The sequence below is a fragment of the Urocitellus parryii genome, chromosome 14 (genome assembly GCF_045843805.1).
Source record: "Urocitellus parryii isolate mUroPar1 chromosome 14, mUroPar1.hap1, whole genome shotgun sequence".
NCBI classification, from domain to species: Eukaryota; Metazoa; Chordata; class Mammalia; order Rodentia; family Sciuridae; genus Urocitellus; species Urocitellus parryii.
Genome location: NC_135544.1, coordinates 17,934,717 through 17,957,695, shown reverse-complemented (window position 1 = coordinate 17,957,695; position 22,979 = coordinate 17,934,717). Strand labels below are relative to the sequence as shown.

Here is a 22,979-nt window from a genome sequence, read left to right as displayed (position 1 = left end):
TTATCAGGTAATCTACAAAGTGTGTAACTGAATTAAATTTTTATTGGAGTTTGGCCTTCCCTTTATCCCCACCCATAAATAAATTTGTTTAAATTAGCAAGTTAACAAATTCAAAAATGTGTTTTTGAGATATGCACCCATTTTTAAATACTTATTACAGTATTTATTTGAATTCTATAAAGCACATCTATTGGAACATGAGGAAGATACAGGATTAGTGTAAGAATTTTGCATTTATATTTAAGTTTTCGAATTGCTTACATTCATCATATTGTAATATAAACAGAATTTTTCATTATTTTTGGTGAGTAGACCCCCTCCCTCAATATAACTCTTCTCTAAATATCATGTTTGCAGGATTTTAGCAATCCCTATGCAGTATATTATTACTTTGAAGACTCCTCAAAGAACCAGGCCTCTTATTACTTTTGCTTCTACCTAGTTCCCTCCCATACTGACCCTGATATTAGCTGGGACTGCTTTGGTGAATAACATAAGACAAAAGTGATGATTGTTCATTCGAAGGCAAGCCCCTGAATTGGTCTGGCAGCCTCTAATGTTCAGAATGTTCATTCTCCAAACTTGGCTGCTATTCCATGAGGCACCTCTGGTGGCATGTGGAGAGGTACATGTAAAGAAGAATTGAGGCTCCTAATGAGCAGATCCACCTGTGCTTGTAAATAAATGATTCTAATTGTCCAAGCATCACAGGCATTCAAGCCCCATGTGAGTTTCTTGTTGAACCTTCAGGTGGCGTCAGTCATCCTAACACCCCAGCTCTTGCCACATAAGCAGAAGAACTGCCCAGGTAACTCACCATTGCTGAAGTTGCTTTTTATGTAGTAATAGAGAACTAAAATACCTGACTATAAGAACAGAAAATGCAATGCTTATTATCTAATAGGCAAGAAAGAGTGTATCTTCTTTTTCCCAAGTGGATTACTTTGAAAATGATTTTCATAGCTACATAGCAGAATAAATGAGGATTTATCTTCCAAATATATTCACTTTATATCCAGTTATTTTAAATTTGTATCTTACAGTTTGAGAGGTTTTCCCCCATAGCAAAATAATTTCATGTTTATATTTTGGGGTCATGATATTATGAGCAAAGGCATAAACTGAAAGCTAGAAGATGAAATATTAAGTTATAAGTAACTATTATTAGCTATATGGTTGGGCAAGTTTTATATCTGAGCCCTCAATTTTTTAAAATCTTGAAATGTGAAGGATTTGAGCCTTGTGACTTCTAAACTACCTTTTGATTCTAACATTCTAAGACTGTAATATGTTTTATTTGTTTTTTAGCAGTTAGTAGTAACTAGTAGTAACACAATTGGATTGCTTAAGAGTCTGTAGTGTCACCTTGGAGACAATACTCTGGTATCTAGATTAAAGTTTATATAGAGCCCTCTTCCCCTATAAGAAACCACTAACATTACCAGGGGGCACATATCTGGCCTCCCCTGGTTCTTAGTGCCCTTTATCATTTTCCTTATTCTTGTCAAATCTTGGTCGATAAAAGGTCATACCATTTTTTAACTTTCCAACTTTTATGGATCATAGTTCAGGCATTTCTTGGGATTACAAGAAGGTCAAAATTCATTAAGTCTGCATCAGGGAACTCTTCAAGTACTTTAGGTTTAATTATATATCTAATCAAATCACTTCTTTAGAGTACTACTTGCTGAGCAATGCGTGTCTTCTGTAATACAGAAATTCCTTAGAGCATTTTTTCTTGCCTACTTAAGTTGGGAAATATTGTATAAAATCCTTATGCTTGTGTATTCATCTTGTAACAATAGGGCCTTGAAAATGTCTTGTCTTAGAATTTTTCATTGGGGAATCACTTACACTAAAACAATCTCCATTTTGTCAAGCACGACACTCCTACTGAGGGTAATTAATATCCATGCCAACTATGCTGTTTTATTCTTCAAGAAATGATTCTTTAATGGAAGAGGACACAGTGTTTAACATCAGGAGGTGAGACTCAGTTGTCCGTTTTACCTGGATTTAGCCACCCTCTCTCCTCCTAGCTTTGGATTCTCCTGCATTCATATCCTAAAGTACAATTTTCCTGTGGTATCTCCTTTACTTTAATTGGGGGATAAGACAGGAATAAGTATTGAATCATTTGGCTATGAGTAAAATTCATACGAAAATTTTATTTAGAAGCCAAGTTGCAAAAGTGACACTTCAGCATCTATTTTTTAAAATTATTAAAATTTACGTGTGAAGCCCTTCCCCCATCCTTCATCCACCACCCCAGTTTTTCCCCCTGCCTCTACAGGTAAACCAAGTTGTCTCAGTATGCAGTAGCTGGAAAAACATCTACCCAAAAGACTGGCAAGAGAGGAAGAAATGTGTGGGTAGCTTCAGTGGTATTGCTGGTGTCATAGTTCAGCTGAATGGAATAGTGGGTGATGGTATTTTTAAATTGTGCTTTGTAACTTAAATTTTCTTTGTTTTTATTTTAATAATTTTTTTGTTTTAGTTATACATGACAGTAGATTACACTTTGATACATCATATATAATGGAGTATAATTTCTCATTCTTCTGGTTGTACATGATGTAGAATCCCACCAGTTGTATAGTTACATATGTACATAGGGTAATAATGTCTGATTCATTCTACTATCTTTCCTACCTCCATGCTTCCTCCCCTCCCTTCACTCCCTTTTACCTAATCTAAAGTAACTCTGTTCTTCCCTAGCCCCCCATTGTGAATTAGCATCTGCATATCAGAGAAAACATTCAGCTTTTGATTTTTATGTATCAAATGTTACATGATGAAGATAGTTAAAAACACCCCTATAATCATTATGGCTTGTGTACTCTTTGTTGCTTGAACACACTGTTCAGTTAATATCATTTGACAGTAGATATTGTACAAAAAGTTCTTAAAACCTTCAAATAAAGAGAGAACTGTTCTGTGTAAAAGCCTTGCTTAGGTGAAAAGAGGATCTGATTCCAGGAAATCTTTCTAGCCTGATGAGAGTCAGCAAAAAGAAAATAAAGAGTTAATTATAGATTTAAGAATTCTGAAATTACCTCTAGCTTTGAATTAGCATTATTAATATAGTTGGTTGCAAACATAAACATGGTATCTTTAATCAGTTTGAACTACCATGCCATTGACAGGGTGCCTTGAACAACAAAATTTTATTTCTCATAGTTCTGAAGGCTGGGAAACCCAAGATCAAGGTGCCAGCATGTTTGGTGGCTGGTGAGGACTCTCTGGCTATAATCTTGCTCTTTGCTTATATAATAGAGTAAAAGCAAGCTCTCTGTGTAAGATAAGAGGGCACTAATCCCATCACGAGGGCTCCACCCTCATCTTAATTTAATTACCTCCCAAAGAATTTGTCTTCGAGATACTATCACATTAGAGATTAGGATTTAAAAATATATGAATCTGGGAGGGGGGATACAAGCATTTAATCATTAATAACTTGGTTATTTTTTTATATTATGGCCTTTTAAAGAATATTTATATTTATAGATGGACACAATACCTTTTTTTAAAAATTTATTTTTATTTGGTACCAAGGATCAAACCCAGTTCCTCACATGTGCAAGGCAAGCACTTTATCACTGAGCTATAACTCCAGCCCTTGTAGTATAATCTTTTTAATTTAACTAAAAGGAAAATCATTCAAGAAAGCCTACTTCTCTTTTTCCCTGTCCCCCTCCCATTTATTTGTTCACTTGTTCAATTAAATCTGAATTATAAAGAGAATTTCTACAAATATCAAGAATCTTCATGCTATACCTTCATAAGATAAAAAGAATGCTTTCAGTAATGAGTAAGAAGCATCATTCTCTTCTAAGAATGGCATCAGAAGTAAAACTTTAAAAATGTAGATAACATGCATAATTATTTGAAGTCCATATTTGGGTAGGTTGACTAATATATCTGGAAACAGATTAATTCTAAAGGGGAATTGTTTCATAATTTGGTTTTCCTGTTGTAAAGTTGTTTTATTTTTTAATAGTAAGATCATAATAATCTTAAATACCATAAAAATATTCACGAAAATAATCTTCTACCTTTAGAGAGGTTTCAGTACCTGTTACAATTGGGGGAGAAGGCTGTGGACAGGAAACAAAACTAGAGATCTCTGCTTTTACCATCACTTGTCTTTTGGATTCATGTACGTAAATCCAGAAACCGCAAGGATGTTATCACTGCAGGGAATTTGAGGTGGCAATGTATGGCCAAAGTCCTGGAGGCCTTAACCACATTAAAGTCAGCTACAGGAATTTGCTAGTCTCTGATTTACAGTTAAAATAACTACCTAATGAAGTAAGGTTGAAGGATTCTCTCCTGTGTAATCTTTAGATTCCATTTAGTGCAACAGTTATCTGTTATAAACGTTACTTAGGATTTCATATCTAAGCATCAACGATTCTAAGATTGCAAATATCAGGAACTCATGAAGTTTGAACAGTACAAATATTTCTCATAAAATATAAAAATGAGGCTATTATCCCATCAGGAAATCTGACTTCCATAAAGTCTACCAGCTATTTCTCATTAAACAATGAAAAACTAATGTTGTACTTTGAGAGTACTAAGCATTTTGTTTTCGTCCCATACAAACTGTATGAAAGCATGCTATAAACTTATTTTGGGAGGCTGAGGCTGGAGAAAAGAGACAAATTGCTGACTGTTGAAGAATTCCCTTGGAGTTTACACAATGATAATGTTAAATTGAAATTGACTGAAGCTGACGTTCAGAACTTTATTATCACAAAGATCACTTTATGTTATCCTGTTCATTCTTTTTTTTTTTCACTTCCTTTCTCTCTTTTTCTTCTTAATACGTGCCCTTAAAGGCAGCCCTTGGTATTCTCACTTTAATTTTTTACTATTTAAAGCAATTAAAATAAAAAGCACTTATTTTATAAAATAGTTCATAAAAGTTCCATAACTTTTCAGATGCCTAATATGCTTTGCTGAGTATATATTTTGTCTCTGAGGCTATATCATCCATCATTATTCTAACTCTATTCATGTAATTTATCTGCAATTCATAGAATATTATTTGGAAGATGCCTTAAATGGCAACTAGTCCAGCAATGCATTGTTGAAACTTTCACTGTGAATTATTCTGATAGGTTCTGCTTAACTACATTGAGAGAGAGAGAGAGAGAGAGAGAGAGAGAGAGAGAGAGAGAGAGAGATGGCTCACTGATGTAGATGAGTTTGATCTGGATTAGTGCCCAGTATAGGGTGTCATACTTTAAAAAGGGATATTCACCATCCAGAGGGGGACCAGAAAGCTAGTCAGGAAAATTACTGTATAAGAAGTAGTTGAAGCAGCTGGAGGGGCATAATTCAGGAACAAACCACTGGGAAGGAAGCCAAACAGAATAATACTTTTCAATTTCAATTTCAATTTTGTTCTTCCTTGATATGAGATACACACACACACACACACACACACACATTTAAAGCAGTACTGGGGTTTGGGGATTAAACCCAGGGGTACTTTACCACTGAGCTACATTCCCAGCTCTTTTTTATTTTTTACTTTATATTTACTGTTTTTTTAGATAGCTATTATTATTAAGGAGTTTCACAATTCTGGGGTGCCCATTCTAATGGAATGGTCATACTGTCAATATTGATAGTTTGTGTGGTGACCTGTGGATCAGAGTACTAAAGTAGTCAGAAACAAGAAGATCCCTGCCCACACATTAGTAAATCTTTTTGCCACTTACCCATGCTGATTTGTTTCTTAACATCCTGTCGAGAACCTGAGCTTCCAACCAAAAGCATGAAAGTTCTAAGTTCATACTACCTAGATATGATCCCTGTCTCCTCTATTGTTTCCCTGTTCCTCGGTTTCTTCACTTGTTCTAGTAAGGTAGTTGTAGTTCCTATCTCAGGTAGTTGCCGTGTAAAGCAAACAATACATACAGTGCACTTTGTCATGCTCTTTTTTGTAGTTCAGGAATTAAGAAACTTCAGGGAAACTATCTGATCTTCATTGAGATTTTTTTAAAATTTAAAACCCTTGAAAAGACGAGCATTAACAATGAGATATATTTCCATGGATACTTGTCCATATTGATTCTCTAGTTTTTAATTTGTTTAGATTCTGATCTAAGTATCACTGTCTCAAAGAGCTTCTTAGCTCTTTGCTTTTTGGCAGATTAATCATGCCTCTGTGCCTGATAGAAATTTAATAAAGCTCTGATTATGTGTTTATTGTATTTTCCTAGGAATTTTATCATAATGGCTGATGTGAAAGGGAAACAATGATCTATCTTAACTAAATAATAGATTAAAATGAGATATATTTTGAAAAGATAGAGCAAAAATTGAACTACTTAAATATCCATTTGTAGGCAATGGGTAGATAATTATGGTACAAGCACACAATGGAAATACTGTACAGTCATTATAAAACAGTAAGACAGACTTCTATGTAGTAACATTAAGAGGAAAAAAGTAAATTGCTAAATAATATAATGCAATCCTATTTGTGTGACAAAAACAGCAGCAACAACAACAACAACAAAAAAAAAAAACTCAAGTGCTGAAAGATCATGAAGTTTTTATCGAATCATTTTATAATCATAACTATAGAGCAAGTCTGGAGGAAAATTTTGAATAGTACACTATATTATAGAGCTTATATGGAACTGAGAAAGGCTGTGCTTGTCTGTTTTAGAAATGCATTGCTGGATGGAAAAAATCAATCTTTTATTATCTCTTGAGCCAACTTGTTTTAAATAAGAGTCTTCTAATTTGGTAAATTAATGGGTGTTTGTCAGAATGCACATAAGTGTTTGCACATACAACTTTCTGGCTCACAGCAGCTCCGGAAACCAGAAACTCATTTGGCTTTAAGTCTATCTAGAGTCAGGTGACCAACCATCCCAGCTTTCCTGGAATCAGTGGGTTTCCTAAAATCAGTAAAGTCCTGGGCAAACCAGGACAAGCTGATCACCACATTTTGGAAAATCCCAAAGGAGTGGATCCAGATCAAACCGAATCCTCATCTTAAAGAAAACAAAATACACTAATCATGGGCTAGACAGCTCTCTGATGACTTATATCATAGCTTCACAGTTGTAGTTTTATATTTTCCTAAGGAATGTTTCAAACATCACACATGCCTATGTTGAAATGTCAGTGTAAATTTTTTGCACAAATTTAAAGTCAAATTTACCATGTTGGATTATCCATATTGCCTCTTAAGTACCTTCCTAGATTAGGTCTTGAAAACATAAGGTGTATTTTTTCTACTATCACTGAACTCATGGTGAACTAGAGAATACAAATAAATAACTGTACTGTCTTTGTAACAAACATTTACAGTAAAAGATTGTGGCAAATAATTTGAAGTCCAGTTTTGACAGTTTTTTTTTAAATTTTTGCATAGTATTATCAAAAAAGAGGGAAGGAGATAATTATTTGGAGTATTGATGTTTTGCAGTCTTATTTTATGCTTGTTCAGGGAATGCAGCCAGCTTTTTACTTCATAAAAACAGATTAATAACAATTGTCTTAAGAATATAAGAATTTTTATATTTTATGATTTTTAGATGAAAAATATCATTGAGGTCTGGCTGTTGTCTTTTATGGTTGTTGTTGATTTGAAAAGCATCCCCAGCACTATTAGACCAAGAAACCCTTTCCTCTGCACCTAGCAGTCATTTATGAGATAGCAATATGTGTTTTGTATTAAAATGTAAATGCTGAAGTTCTACTAGGGTTGAATATGTAATAATACATCTAGCCATATTCATAGTAGTCATTATTTTTTTGCTCATTGGGAAGAAAGGATGAGGGTGTGGAAATATTTTATATTCTTGACACATACCACCATATAGTTCTTCCAAAGCTGATAGCTAAATTCTGCCTTTATAAAAATTTTGTTATTTTAATATAAATCCTCAGAAATATTTTTTCTTCCATTGTTGTTTGGATTTATTAAGAAGTAATGTGAATTTTAAGTTAGAAAGTATTTTGTTACTAGCTTTTAATTTTTTTCCAGAGGCACTTACTTCACTTAGTACAATGTAATTCTAAGTGGGCTCAGCTAAGTAATAATTATGGTATTTGAGTTATGTAGACCAGAGTGAAGTGAATGAAGGATAACAGAGTAAAATATGATATCGGAAAGTTGAAAGTGGATAGTAGGGGAGATTGTTTTCAGCCTTCTAGGTCATTCTAACAATGTTAACTTTAACTTGGAGTGTGATGAAGAATGTCTGGAAGATTTTGTGTTTGTGTAGATTACCAGTCTATCTAACTTAAGTTACAGGATTTCTTTGTTGCTATGTTGTGTAGACTCTAAGGCGATTATTGTGAAATCAGGGAGATAAAATAGAAGGCTGTTGCAATCAACCAACTGAAAGACCAGGTTGGTGATAAATAGATATGATGAGGAGTTACTGGATTCTGGATATATTTCGTGGGTATAACCAATAGAAATAGTCTGATAGGGTGAATATAGTATGTAAAGATAGATGGGAATCAAGAAAGACATTCAAAATTTCTGGCCTGAGTAAATGAAATGATGAAGTAACCATTAGCAGAGATAAAAGCATTTTTTTTTTCCAGCATAAGTTTTAGGGAAAATACTAGGAGCTTGGTTGTGAACTGTAAACATGAGTATCTCCTATTCATGTGGTGATGTCAAGCAGGCAGTTGGTTTATGAGTGTGTGGGTGTCATCAGCGAGGACTAGGTTGGAGATATAATTGAACTGTCAGTTTATGGATGTTATTTAAAGTGACAATACTGCAAGAGATCACTGAAGGAGTGAGTATAGACAATGAAGAAAAGATGTCTAAATCAGAGCTCTACAGTACCCCAGCGTCAAGAAAATGAGGACCAAATAGTAAAGACTAATAAAGAATGACTGGTGAGTTAGGAGGAAAATGAAGAGTGTAGTGTTCTAGACATTTCACATAATTAGTGATCCATAAAAATCAAATAATGCTGATAGGTCAAGTAAGGTAAGGACTGTATAAATGACCATTAAAAACATCTAAATGTGTAAGCTACTTAATAAGTAGTAACTACCATTTATTGACCCTTTTCTATGTGATAAATGCTTTATTAGGTTTTGTATAGTTATCTTTAATCCATAAGACAGCCCTCCATGATAAGGATATATTGGAAGTCAAGTAAGTTTTTTGTTACTGTACTAAAATATGAATTACTTCTTAGAAAAGAGGCTTAATTTGCTCATAGTTTTGGAGGTTCAGGGTTGTGTCACTGGCATCAATTTAACTCTGGTGAGGTCCCTCTGAGCTCTGTCTCACCAAGGGAAACAATGGGAAAAGACAGTGAATTTTGTTTACCCACAAGTCTCAACTCAAGAGAGCTGGAGAATCTTCTGCATCCTACTCGCTCTCTTCTGTTTGCCTCTAGGGAGGATTCCTTTTGCGCTTCTGGCCTTTGATGGCACCCTGAACTTCCCTTAGCAGTATTTTTCGCACTATACCGCATCCCCTGCTTTCTCTCTTTACTTGACCCCTTAGAAACTAGAGTTTTGTTTCCTCTCTTTGACCTTCTGAATAAAGAATTAGTTGATTTGACTTTTTATTAGGTATTCTGTGTTTTATTGGACTTTTCTAGGTTACCACACCATCCCTAAAACTATATACTCTCAGATACATGATGGATACTAAGATATTTTATGTGAATGCATGTGATGACCAGGTTCTTTTTTAGCCTTTTCCTTCTGAATTGTGGTTTTGTATTTATAATGCACTCTCTCTGACATTACCACTGAGGTATCACAAAGGTACTTTAAATCCAATAAACCTAAATCCCAGATTCTTTCCCTCAGGGTCTCCCCACTCCTCTTCTCTCCCTCCTTCTTCTGTCATTGACATTTCCAAACTGGGAACATCCACATCAGTTAGTTATTAGAGTCCATCAATTCTGCTTTCTAATAGTTTTTGAAATTCATTACCTTAGTTCCATATTTTTGCATAGCTTTATTTTATGATTCCTATCACTTTTCTACCTTTCCAATAACAAAGCCTTCTAATTTATCTAAGTTATATAAATTTCAGTAGTTTAAAAAGAAATATATTACCATTTTAAAGCATTGTAAATGAAACATCTAGAAACAATGATTATTACATTTTGCCCTTCAAAATAAACTACTGTGTTTATTTAGTGTGTACATTTTCATTCATTAAGGACTTTGTTCATTTCCAGAAATAAAGTATTGAATCAATTGTGTGCAAATTGTGTAAAAGACATTTAATATATAATAGAGGAAGTTTTTCTATTCATAAGCAATAAAGATGCCACCTTGTCCATAAAATATTAAATTTTAGCTATTCCCTATAAGAGCTTACTGACTTACTGACCATATATCCAAAGCAGTCCTTATCTATGGAGGAAGCTTCCCAACCATATTTAAATTACAGTTTTTTCCCAAAATGGGCCAAGATGGAGTAAAAGGGACCAGATTACCTTGCTTCCTGAAACAATAAGAAAAATGGGCAAAACATATAAATCAATGGTTTTGGACTTGCTTATTAGGCAGAATGTGACAGTAGTCACTCAGAAGAGGAAACTAGTAAGGTGAAATGTACAATTGTTCTAACTCTGTCTAGGAAGAATTTTCATGCTTTAATGTAGGAAAGGGGACCTGGTGATCTCCCTGAGTTGAGGTGGACTTGCAGGGACAACACTGGTGAAAAATTACTAAGACATAGGTCCTACATCAGGTCCCCTTACAGTCTTCAGCTGGGACTGATTAACACGGAATGAAGAAAGTGCTGAGACTAATAAAGGAGCCACCCAAAAGGTTTAGAGATCATAGGAGGTCAGACAGAATCTGTAAGACTTTCTGTTACCACCAGCCAGAGTGGAAGATCCTCTTAATTCTTTGGATATCATGAAGTACTCAGGAGGGCAATACCTCAAGGCAAAAGTAGTGCCATGCTAAGGGCTGTTCTGGTCCTGCCTAACAAAGCTTAAAAATAAAGCTTTGAAAGTAGTCTAATACATGTCTGATTGAAGTCCCTGCAGAGAGGATTGTGAAAGAGGAAGCAGAAAAAATATTTAATGAACTATAGCTAAAAGTTATCCCAATTTAGTGAAAACTAGAGCCAAGAAACTCAACAAGACCTAAGCACGAACAAAAACCCAAAAAATAATAAATAAAATAAAAAACCATGAAGAAAACTACGCCAAGGTACTTCACAATCTAATTGCTTAAATCCAGTGATAAAGAAAAAATGTTTATGTATCTAAATGGAAAAAGCATGTGTACAAGGAAACAGAGATAATGCTGGTGGCAGATTTCTTAAAACCATGCCACCCAAAGACAGTGGAGCAACATCTGTAATATAGGAAGAAAAAAGAATAGTCAGGTGTCCTTTCTATTTAGGACTCTCTTCTAATCTACCTCAATTCTTCATTAGTAGCTGTGTATTGCTTAAAATATTTTGTAAGAGACTATCAGAATTTATAAAAAGTATGGAGTATTTCGAAAGCAGTAATATATGATATAATATATAATAATTCCATTGTGTTTTGACATTTGGAATAGGTGAAGAAAATAAATTGAAAATCTTAGTAAATCCCAAGCCCCCAAATAGAAATTATAAAAATGAAAGAGAATTAAAGCATATTAGAGCCTGTGTAAGAAACTATTATAGTATTTAAATATCAAATGAGCAAAGGTGGAAAACTGCCATGGTTGCAGGGAAGTTTTTAATTAAAGTGAAGTTCTTTCTGATTGCTTAAAGGTGAGAAGTTTGATTATTTTAATTACTATATTTAATTTTAGCAGAGAATCTTTTAATAACCTGGTTCAAATTAAAAATTTGTCAGAAATTAGTTGAGAAAAAATGTATTTTCCTCTTGTTTATACTGCAAATGTGGTACATAAAATAGAAAATTAAATACTATCTTGGTATATTTCATTGCACTACTGTGTAGTATATTAGTTTTGACTTATTACTGGAGCCATATGGAATGAATAATGTCTTTTTGGTTTCCATTAAAATTTCTTCAAATAGTTCTTAAGGTATACTTTTCAATCTTTTCTATTGACAAACATTTTGCAATCAAAATCTTTAGATAAAGTTTTGTGGTAGAATTGGGATTTAAAAGTTAAAACTTGAAAGGACAGGACTTAAATAGGATAAGGAAGAATGTTTCCATTTAAAGGAAATATAATACATGATATGACTTCTCAGAATAGTAAGAATGGTTCATGTTTGAAAGATAAAGAAGTAATTAGTGTTGGTAGGGTAGGTCTTGATTATTTGAAGGCTTTTGAAAAACAAATGAGTGAAATAGATGTAGTCCTAGTCCATTTTGTGTTGCTCTAACAAAATAGCTAATGCTGGGTTATATATGAAGAAAAGGGGTATGGTTTGGCTTACAATTCTTGCGGCCACATAGTCCTTGAAAACATCACATCAGCATCTGGCAAGGACCCCTTGACTGCTTGACCACAGGATGGATAGCATCAAGTGCCAGGATTTGGGAGGAGGTATAAAAGAGGGGTCACCTGGAAAGAAAAGAAGAGGTTGAGCTGAGAAGGACAAACGTGCTTTATAACAGACCACTCTTGTGTTAACCAGTCCAGTCCCTCCAGAACAGTAAATTACTTTTGAGAAAAAGCATTACTCCCTCTTAAAGGCCCCAAATTTCTGGACACTGTTAAAGTGGGGACCAAACCTCAAAATGAATTATGGTAGAGTCAGTTCAACATTCAAACCATAGCAAATGGCATCTAAGTTAGAATTTTCTTCTAAGGAGAATGAATTATCTTTCATTCAGGTCTGAAATAAGAATTTTTGAATTTCAACCCAGTATTTTTTATATTAACTTTCGTTGTGTTTAATTGTGAATAAATACAGATTAAAAAGCAAAGCAAGAACTTTTTAACCTGAAAAGGGGGATGTGTTTTTCTCTTCTAGTCCACTCCTTTACATCTAGCAGCAGGCTACAACAGAGTTCGTATAGTTCAACTTCTTCTTCAGCATGGTGCTGATGTTCACGCAAAAGACAAAGGGTAGGTGTATTAGTTTATTTCCTTTTAGTAGTTTTGTTTATGGAATATTATGCTTTATTTTTATCATCTGATTCTTCAAGGTTTTAAGCTCTGGACAAAGAAAATCATATATCCCATTCATTAAGAATGTTCATAATTTTGATTTCAGACTTTACTTTCAAGTACCCACTTATTATTCAGACTTCTCATAATAATTTCCTAAATCATTCCTAATTTTATTGCAATTCTGTTATTTGAAGTTTTAAATTTGCTTTTGTGTTCCAATCATCTTTTTTTAACTATTGAATTGCACTAAAGAAATATAAAAGAAATTGGAAATTGTAATAATCTGGTAGCATAGCTATCATATTCATCAGGTATTAAAAGACCATCTCTTATTAATAAACCAAAATCATAAATATATAATATTCTAATTTAGTTAGTGAAATCTTGTACATCTAAACTGAGAAAACCTAGAAGATCCTTAATGAAGGTTAATATGGGAGAGGAATGAATGGGAACCAAGAAAGCATTTATGTCATTTATTTTATGAATGGAAGATTTTTTTAAAACTTTGTACCAGCCTCCTATTTACTATCCAGGGATTATGAACAGTAGGTTTGTATTATTACTTTGAGATCTAAAAGATAATTCACCCTATCCCAGGTAAGGTAGATTATATTATACTCTTGTAATTGACATCAGAAAGAAGAGATGCCCTAGAGGAGAGTTTTTTGCATTCTGCCTCTTTCATTCAAGGAAACAGAGACATGAACTCAGTATTTGAGATATTTATGAGAAGGGGAATCTGTCCATTTCAAATATACAATTTTCCATGCTGTTTCTCTCTTGCCTGTGCCAAGTTTTGTGCCATATGCATATGGCATCCCAATAGTATAGGGGCATAAATGCCTGATCTTTGGAATATCTCTATTTCCTTGTGCATGTCTGAAAACAGATGGGTGTACAGTAAGCAAGTAATCAAGAAAAGTACACCACAAAAAGAGTTTTTGACCTGTTTAAACTATTTTGATATGCAAGTTGGATATTTAAGTTTTATGCTGCAAATTACCGTGAAAGTGAGTTAAAATGGTAGAAACATTTTAATTCACTACCAGGTAACATTTCTTATAAATAATTAATACATAAAGCGTGCAATGCTGTATTTTTAATATGTTAATATTTGCTAGATTCTTGTTTCTTAGTACTTCGTAGATGAATAACTATAAGATGTTTGAAATTTTAATTTGCTTCTTCATTAGTGGACTTGTGCCTCTTCATAATGCATGTTCATATGGACACTATGAAGTCACAGAACTACTACTAAAGGTAAGAAGCTCAAAATTCAAAACTTATGCTGCTTAAAAGTTATTGTTACTTTGTTTTGTTATTGTTGTTTGGCTAATAAGATTTTTAAGAGAATATGATAATTTTAAAAAATATTACTGTGCGTACAATTTTTTGAACATTCAACTAATAATCCAGCTGTTTTTTAAAACTGAAATTATTGCAATCACATTTCAAAAAGTTACAACTGAAATTTACAGTGCAAAAAAAAATTCTGAGTTTAATTTGATTCTGTGAAGTTATTACTAACCTAAAACATTTTTTCTCCATTCAGCATGGAGCTTGTGTTAATGCAATGGATCTCTGGCAGTTTACTCCACTACATGAGGCTGCTTCTAAGAATCGTGTAGAAGTCTGTTCTTTGTTACTGAGCCATGGTGCTGATCCTACTTTAGTCAACTGTCATGGGAAAAGTGCTGTGGATATGGCTCCAACTCCTGAACTTCGGGAGAGACTGACTTGTATGTATTTATACCCTAAAATCAGTATTACTGGCTATTAATCAGAATATCTGATTTCTTTTTAGTTATCAGAGCTAGTATTTTATCTAATTTACACAATACCCTTCCATTCTTAACAAGCATACCAGTTTAAAATCCTCTTTTCTTTCCTTCATGAATTACACAAGAATCTTATATACATACACTATATATATTTTACAGTTATTCAAGACTAATACTAACTCATATGTGTTAAGGCTAATGAGGATGAAGCAAGGCAGCCATTGGCAGCCATATAGTGAATACTTAGTGACAAACACTAGAAAAAGAGCACTGTACAAACCAGAACAAAAATCTCAACATTCAGAGTGCTTATATTCTTATGCTATTGGTAATAATCAATGATATTTAACATTAAGTACTTTTTTAGTCACATTTTTATCACTATGACAACAACTTAAAGGAGGAGAGTTTAATTGGGCTCATGATTTCAAAGTCTCAATCTTTGTTGGACTAATTCTATTGTTCTGGGCCTACGGTAAAGCAGAACATCATGGTGGAAGGACATAGTGGAGGAATCTGCCCAGCTCTTGGTAGCCGGAAAGCAGAGAGAGAAGGGGAGGGAGAGAGAGAATTTTTAAATAAACTTTGTGTTTTAGAATACTTTTTGAAATACAGAAAATTTATGAAGATGGTATAGAGTTCTCACATACCCCATACCAAGTTTCCTGTATTACCAGCATTTTACATTATTAGTAAGATACATTTATCCCAATTAAAAACCAACATTGATTTAGATTTCTTAGGATTTTACCTAAAATCCTTTTTCTATTCTAGGGTCTTATTCAGGATGACATATAACATGTAGTTACTATATCTAATACTGATTTAATTCTAAATATGGACATTTCAGGTTTAAATTAAACTAGGTGTCACCTAATTTTTAAGTTTCCTACATCTAGGATTCTAAGAATCAAAAACAACCTAGTAAAGTTTTTGTTAAATTATAATTCAAGGACAAGGTATAATCAAAATTATGATAATATAATTTGTATTTAAATAGATTTTAAACATGTCAAAATTAAAATAGAAAAACTTCCCTGTAATTTTCATCTTGTTTAGTGGAAATTTAAATTTATTTTGGCATTCAAATAAATGACATCTATTAGACTATAGGACAGTATAAACCAGATTGTAATTGTGCAAATGTCTTTTTAATGAACCTTGTAGAAGTTGATCCCACCCAGGTGACTCTTGCCATACGTTTTCTTGCTTTATATAATTCATTTTTCTAAGTATTTGGTCTAAATAGGAAAATTTACATTCTTTAAGAGAAAGATCTTTGATTTTGGTTTTCTTAACACCTGTACAAGTTCTTTGTTAACTAAGAAAAATGTGGGATGATATTTATGTTTGCACCTGTATGTCCACCTAACTTAAGCCGAGGACAGTGTATTGTAGATACTATATACTCAGTAAAATTCTCAAAATGAATTTGGGTGAGTACCACTGTGCACACCCATAATCCCAGCTCCTCAGGAAACCTAGGGAAGACAATCTTAAGTTCAAGGCCAGTCAGGACTACATTAACAAGACCTTGTCCTAAAAAAAAACAAAGAACCAGGTCGGGTGACATATGCCTTTAATCCCAGCAGCTCAGGAGGGTGAGACAGAAGGATAGCAAGTTCAAAGCCAGCCTCAGCAAGTTATGAGGTCCTAAGAAATTTAGTGAGATTCAGTCTCAAAATTTAAAAAAGGGACTGGCAGGGGTGGGTGTGGGGGGTACCAAAAAGAAAAAAACAAAGAGAAGAAAATTTGACACTATTCAAAACCTATTTTACCATTTTCATATTTCCTTATTTTAATTTATATATTGACTCAGCTTTGTCTCTGTTGTTATTTAAATTTTTCCTCCTTTTAATCGTTTTAGAAATTATGAATACTATAAGAAGTTTTTTTAAACTTTTTATTTATATATGACAGCAGAATGCATTACAACTCTTATTACACATATAGAGCACAATTTTTCATATCTCTGGTTGTATACAAAATATATTCACACCAATTCGTGTCTTCATACCTGTATTTTGGATAATAATGATCATCACATTCCACCATCATTTATACTCCCATGCCCCCTCCCTTCCCCTCCCACACCTCTGCCCTATGTAGAGTTCGTCTATTCCTCCCATGCTCCCTCTCCCTATCCCACTATGAATCAGCCTCCTTATATCAGCATTTGTTTTTTTTTGGAATTGGCTAACTTCAGTTACATTATGTTCTCTAACTCCCCATTTACTTGCAGATGCCATGATTTTGTTCTCTTTTATTGCTGATGTTCCATTGTGTATATATGTCACTTTTTTTAATCCATTCATCTATTGAAGGGCATCTAGGTTGATTCCATAGTTTAGCTATTGTGAATTGTGCTGCTATAAAAATTGATGTGGCTGTGTCCCTGTAGTATGCTATTTTTAAGTCATTTGAATATAGACTGAGGAGAGGGATACCTGGGTCAAATGGTGGTTCCATTCCCAATTTTCCATGAAATCTCCATACTGCTTTCCATATTGGCTATACCAATTTACAGTTCGACCAGCAGTGTTTGAGCGTACCTTTTCCCCCACATCCTCGCCAACACTTGTTGTTTGTATGCATAAAAACTGCCATTCTGACTGGAGTGAGCTGAAATCTTAGAGTGGTTTTGATTTGCATTTCTCTGATTGATAGAGATGATGAACATTTTTTCATATATTTGTTGATTGTATATCATCTTCTGAGAAGTGTCTCTTCAGGTCCTTGGCCCATTTATTGATTGGGTTATTTGTTTTTTTTCGTCTATAAGAAGTTTTTATAATGTGTTTTACTAGTCTGTCTTATTGTAGTGTAAAGATTAAAATTTATCTTAAATTTGTATAGTTTTTCAAAGGGAGCATTTTCCTGGTTGGACTATTTTTTAGTCTTCTTAGTAAGCAACTTTATTAAATACATAAAACCTTTGTTTTGTTACATAGGATTCTAGCAAGAAATTATCTGAATGAAAGAATTTAATGAAATTAGGTTTTCTGTAACTGCAGTTTTTATTATTATGTGTACTGCTTTATACTAGGCATTCACAGTTATAGAATTAACTTAAAGAAAATTATACAAGAAACAAACACATTTTGATAAGGCTTGTTACTCTATTTTTCCCCCCTAACCTTTCAAGTTCTATTTTGAGGAATTTAGCAATAATAAAGAATCACTAAAGAAGAGGTTATATAATAAAGGGTTTTTTCCCTAAATTTGTCATAAATATGTTCAGCATTCACACACAACACATAGTTATTGAGTGGGTGTATCAAAATCAAACAAAATTTGTAAAATAAAAAATAGGACTGTTTTTAATAAGAATATCGTGTTCTTAATTTGCACAGTTAATTTAGATATGAATTTTTAAAAATATTTGTTAATGAAAACAATACAATATTCATTGTTCTTTGAAAATGTTTCAAACTCTAGAAGTTCTTCCACATATCTGTTCTTTCCTACTCTTTTTCAAACATAGTTGCTATTAATATTTTGCTGAGTATTTCTCTACATCATTTTTTAGAAAATTATTTGTATTTAGTTGTGATGGAGAGAGTTGTAACAATACAGGGATCAGCCTATTCTTTCTCTTTGGGTACTTGAATAACAATTTGTTAGTATTTATAGATCTCTTTTGTTAAAGAGTTTCAGTGTATGTGCTTACAAATTATTTGTCTGGTTTCCTTTGGTGGACTCCTAGTTGCCTGTTTTAAAGACTTTGATGCCATTGATGTCTTTGTGAATCTTCATGAATTCTGAGAGTATGAAATAGTCTTATTTCAGAGCATACATATTTCAGAATTTTTCATTGTATCTTCAGCCTTTGTATTATCAATATTGTCACATTACCACTTTTGCAGAAATAGAGAAATATGTGAAGTTTATGATTTTCCTATTTACATATAATCATACTAGATTTTTTTATAATTTAAACTGTTATTTATCAACCATTATTTCATTGTAGATGAATTTAAAGGTCATTCTTTACTACAAGCAGCCAGAGAAGCAGACCTAGCCAAAGTAAAAAAAACACTTGCTTTGGAAATCATTAATTTCAAACAGCCACAGTCTCATGAAACAGCGCTGGTAAGATTTTATTATTAATAGCATTCTTTTTTGTCTGTAATACTGGAGCAAGCCCGATATAATACCTGAAAGTAACTTTACTATTTGCAGTGTCTGTAATTTATATTTTAATGTTAGATGAATTGATTTTTAAATTTGGTTTAGGGGAAGATTATTTTAATGGGCAAGAGAATAGACATTTGCTCGATCTTGATTTGGAGATTATTTTACCTTTGTGTTTACCCAACCTTATTATAACAGATCTACCTTTGTGGTTGTTCTTTCATAAAATACAAGATGTGATTTTTCATGATTAAATTTTCTTTTTTGTTATGTGTTTGCTAGATAAATACCATATTTGTTTCTGTAGGGAATTGGTGTGTTTTCAAAGATACTTACATCATCCTTTTATGCAATTATATTCAAATAACTGATTATATTCATGCAGAAAAATGGTAAGATTATAAATTTTTCTGTTCCAGACTGCACAAATTACCCTTATAACTATTTCTTTTTCTTCCAATACATTTTTGGAAAGATTTTTTTATTTTCTTTGACACTGACAAAAAGGGACAGATATAGGGCTTGACTAATGATTGCTCCCAAATACAGAATTTATGCATATATGATGCTTGTATCACAGACTTTTACATATGCTTCAGTTAATATTCTTATACGTATGTGGTACAAAACGGTCAAACTTTAGTCAATATCTGGTGAAAATAACAAGATTCATCAAACTGAAGTGTGTCAACTATATATGCACTTAAGTATATGTCCATCAAAACTGGGATTCAGATACACTCAAACTACATAGCATTATACCAGCTTATACTCAAAGCCACAGAATAGACCTTACCCACCGGGGGGTGGGGGGGTAATTTTAGTATCAGTTTTAAGTATATACCAGTTTTAAGTGTTAATTTTAAAAAGTTAATATATAACTAATGAAGCAGAATATAAAAGTCATATGCATAGTAGGATAAGACATAAAATTTATAAGAATGTTTATTTTCTAAACTGCTTCAAGTTCATCACTTTCTTGCCAATTTCTAGGTATATAATCGTACTCTTTCGAAGTGCTTCAAGTATATCAGTGAAGGAATTTGAAAAATACTGGCTTGTATGGCTGATAGCCTAATGAAGTCTTGAATAGTTTAGTTACAGATTTCTGTAGCTTCTAAGAGGCAGTGTTCTAATGACTTTCAGTGGAATATATGCTGGATCATTATTGACTAAAGGAAAAGAAATGAGGTCTTTCCTAACACTTAACTAAAAGCATAATTTTGTGTAGGTTTAAAGACTTTATTTATGTTTTGTATTTAGTGTATTTAAGAGAAATATTCATCATCTCTATAATGTAAAATATATAATTATGTTCTTGGTACTCTTTGAGATAACAGTGTCCTAAATAGTCAGGAGATGCTATTTAATTCAGAAATCTATTTTTAAATAGAAGTTTAGCTTATTAAATTATTTCTCTTTATAGCACTGTGCTGTGGCCTCCTTGCATCCCAAACGAAAACAAGTGACAGAATTATTACTTAGAAAAGGAGCAAATGTCAATGAAAAAAATAAAGAGTAAGTATAATTGCAGAAGAGTTATTCAGTTCTTAAAAGAGGAAATGCAGTAAGAGAAAGAAAATTACCTTTTCCTTTTCTCCTTTCCATAGTTTCATGACTCCCCTGCATGTTGCAGCTGAAAGAGCCCATAATGATGTCATGGAAGTTCTGCATAAGCATGGAGCAAAGGTAAGGCACACACCAGACACAGAGTGCCAGACTCAGCACTGAGCAGCTAGCTGTTCTTAAGAGTGCTACTTTTCTCTGATTTTTCAGAAGAAATTAATTTTTTCCAGAAAGAACTGTTGATTTGTATTTAAATTCATAAATTCTCCTATAAATCTTATTTTAATTTTGTTTTTAATCAGAGTAATTCCCTGTTTCTTTCTCCTTTACCCTCAATCTTCTAAAAAATAACAAAGTTTAGCTAATATCATTTAAAATAGATTTCAATTTTATAGACATTGTTAATTATATGGCATATTTTGATAGTGAATATTTTGGTGATAATTGTAAACTATCAGAAAATAGTTTACAGTAGCTCTACTTACTTTAACAAACATTTGTATTCCCTCAAATTGCTAAGATAAACTTTCTCAATTTCTACACTAAAGAAATATGAAATTTTAGTAACTATTTTTATTAGCATTATTTGGATGACATATTCTGAAATTCTGAATATGTCACTTGAGAGAAGAAGAAAGCAAACTGGTTGTTTTTCAGGGGGGACTTGAACTTGCAAATATTTAAATCTTCAAGAATATATATTTTAAAGCACTGGTCTTCAAAATAGGGTACGGATTGGAGCCACCTATAAAAACTGAACTTACAACCAAATCCTCAAATCCCTACATCATAGTTTTTTTAATATTTGTTTTTTAGTTATAGGTGGACACAATATCTTTATTTTTATGTGGTGCTGAGGATCAAATCCAGTGCCTCACACATGATACACGAGCACTCTACCTCTCTGATCCACAACTCCAGCCCCATACATCACAGTTTTTTTAAAAATATTTTGAAGTAGAGCCAAAGGATATTTTGTACCATTGTAATTAAAATTTTTTTTCAATTTGAATTGTTTTATCTCTTTCCATTTCTTTGTAATTTCTCTTCCAGTAGTACTTATATATTTACTTGTAATGTAGTAGTATAGCACTGCTTGGTTATAATATTTCAAATGAATAAGGAAGACCAAAGGGTGTAGGAAGAGAGAGGGATGGGAGAGAAAGGGAAGGCATGTACTGGGGACTGAACTGGAGCAGACTGTTATATACACAGGTATATATCAAAATTAACCCCACTAGTATGCATAAATATAATGCCTTAATATAGTTTTTAAAAATAAAACAATTTTACAAAAGTATACATGTATTCAGAGGGTTATTTTTATTCATAGGGTATAGGATTCAAAAATTTATTATATATGACTTCTTTAAGTCATATAAAAGTCTTTAAAAGGCCATTTGAGGCTTTTAATTTAAAAACCAACATGAGCTAGAATAAAAGAAAGAATTCCAGAAATTTATTACCTAATTTGTAGGTACAGCTACAGCTTTATTATATAAATAGCATCTTATTCTGTCAAGCTGAAAATAAGGTAAGTAGGGGGCTCAGTTGTTAGAGTGCTTGCCTTGCATGCACATGGCTCTGGGATCAATCCCCAGCACCACCAAATAAATAAATAAGCTAAGTGGGCTTTCTTTTTTACTTATAAGCATCATGTTTATCATCGGCCTGTTTTTGTAAACATTTATGGCATTTTTAATGCTCTTGAAAAATTATGAATAATGCCCTTTATTTGGGGAAAGTAATATCTATTTTCTCTTGTGAATCATTTTAGAAAGATTCAGTGAAAAAATAACATTATCTCAAAGCCTGTCCTAATCATCATTACTCTAGATCTGTAGTTCTCAATCTTTATCTGCCCTTCATGTGCACAATCAGTTCATCAGTGGAGCATGTATAATTTTAAACATCCTGTCAGTGATGTAGAATGACTTGCAGAGTAGAATATCCTCCCTAGTCTTTCCATTACAGCAAGTAAATGGAGAAGTCTTGCAATTATGTGTTTTAAAATCATACTAAGACAAAGTTATAAACAATAAAGTTGCTATCAATAGATCACAAAATCCATATCAACTTCCATTTGCACCTTCCTTGATTCTAAGGCATTATGCTATCCCTCAGGGTTGGTGCATACAGTGATTAATGTGTTAGTTTTTAAAATATGTGTTAATGTGTTAGTTTAAAAAACAAAACAAAACAAAAATTCCTGTGACAAAACCCATGTAGCTACTCTTGGGCCCAGTTGTTGCTGGCTTGACATTTTCTTTCTAGGAAATCTAGAAATTCTATTTGATTTTTAAGCAATGCATGGTTTTCATTTGACTCTAGAACCACATTCTAAATGAGCCGCACTATACTATAATTTGGATTCAGCCCTCCTAACACTGCATACACCATCCTGCTTCTGCCCCTTCCTCCTAAAGAGTC

At 33.0% G+C, this 22,979-nt stretch overlaps 1 protein-coding gene across 3 annotated transcripts in view; it reads left to right on the top strand.

Moving 5' to 3' along the window:
• Tnks (tankyrase) overlaps positions 1-22,979 on the top strand; it is a 202,420-nt gene that overhangs the window by 112,078 nt on the left and 67,363 nt on the right. For all 3 annotated transcript variants that reach the window (XM_026402901.2, XM_026402900.2, XM_026402898.2), the window contains exons 6-11: positions 12,926-13,020; positions 14,262-14,328; positions 14,621-14,807; positions 18,820-18,941; positions 20,410-20,501; positions 20,594-20,672. In XM_026402901.2, coding sequence (XP_026258686.2) covers positions 12,926-13,020; positions 14,262-14,328; positions 14,621-14,807; positions 18,820-18,941; positions 20,410-20,501; positions 20,594-20,672 — 642 coding nt within the window. The remainder of the gene's footprint in view (positions 1-12,925; positions 13,021-14,261; positions 14,329-14,620; positions 14,808-18,819; positions 18,942-20,409; positions 20,502-20,593; positions 20,673-22,979) is intronic.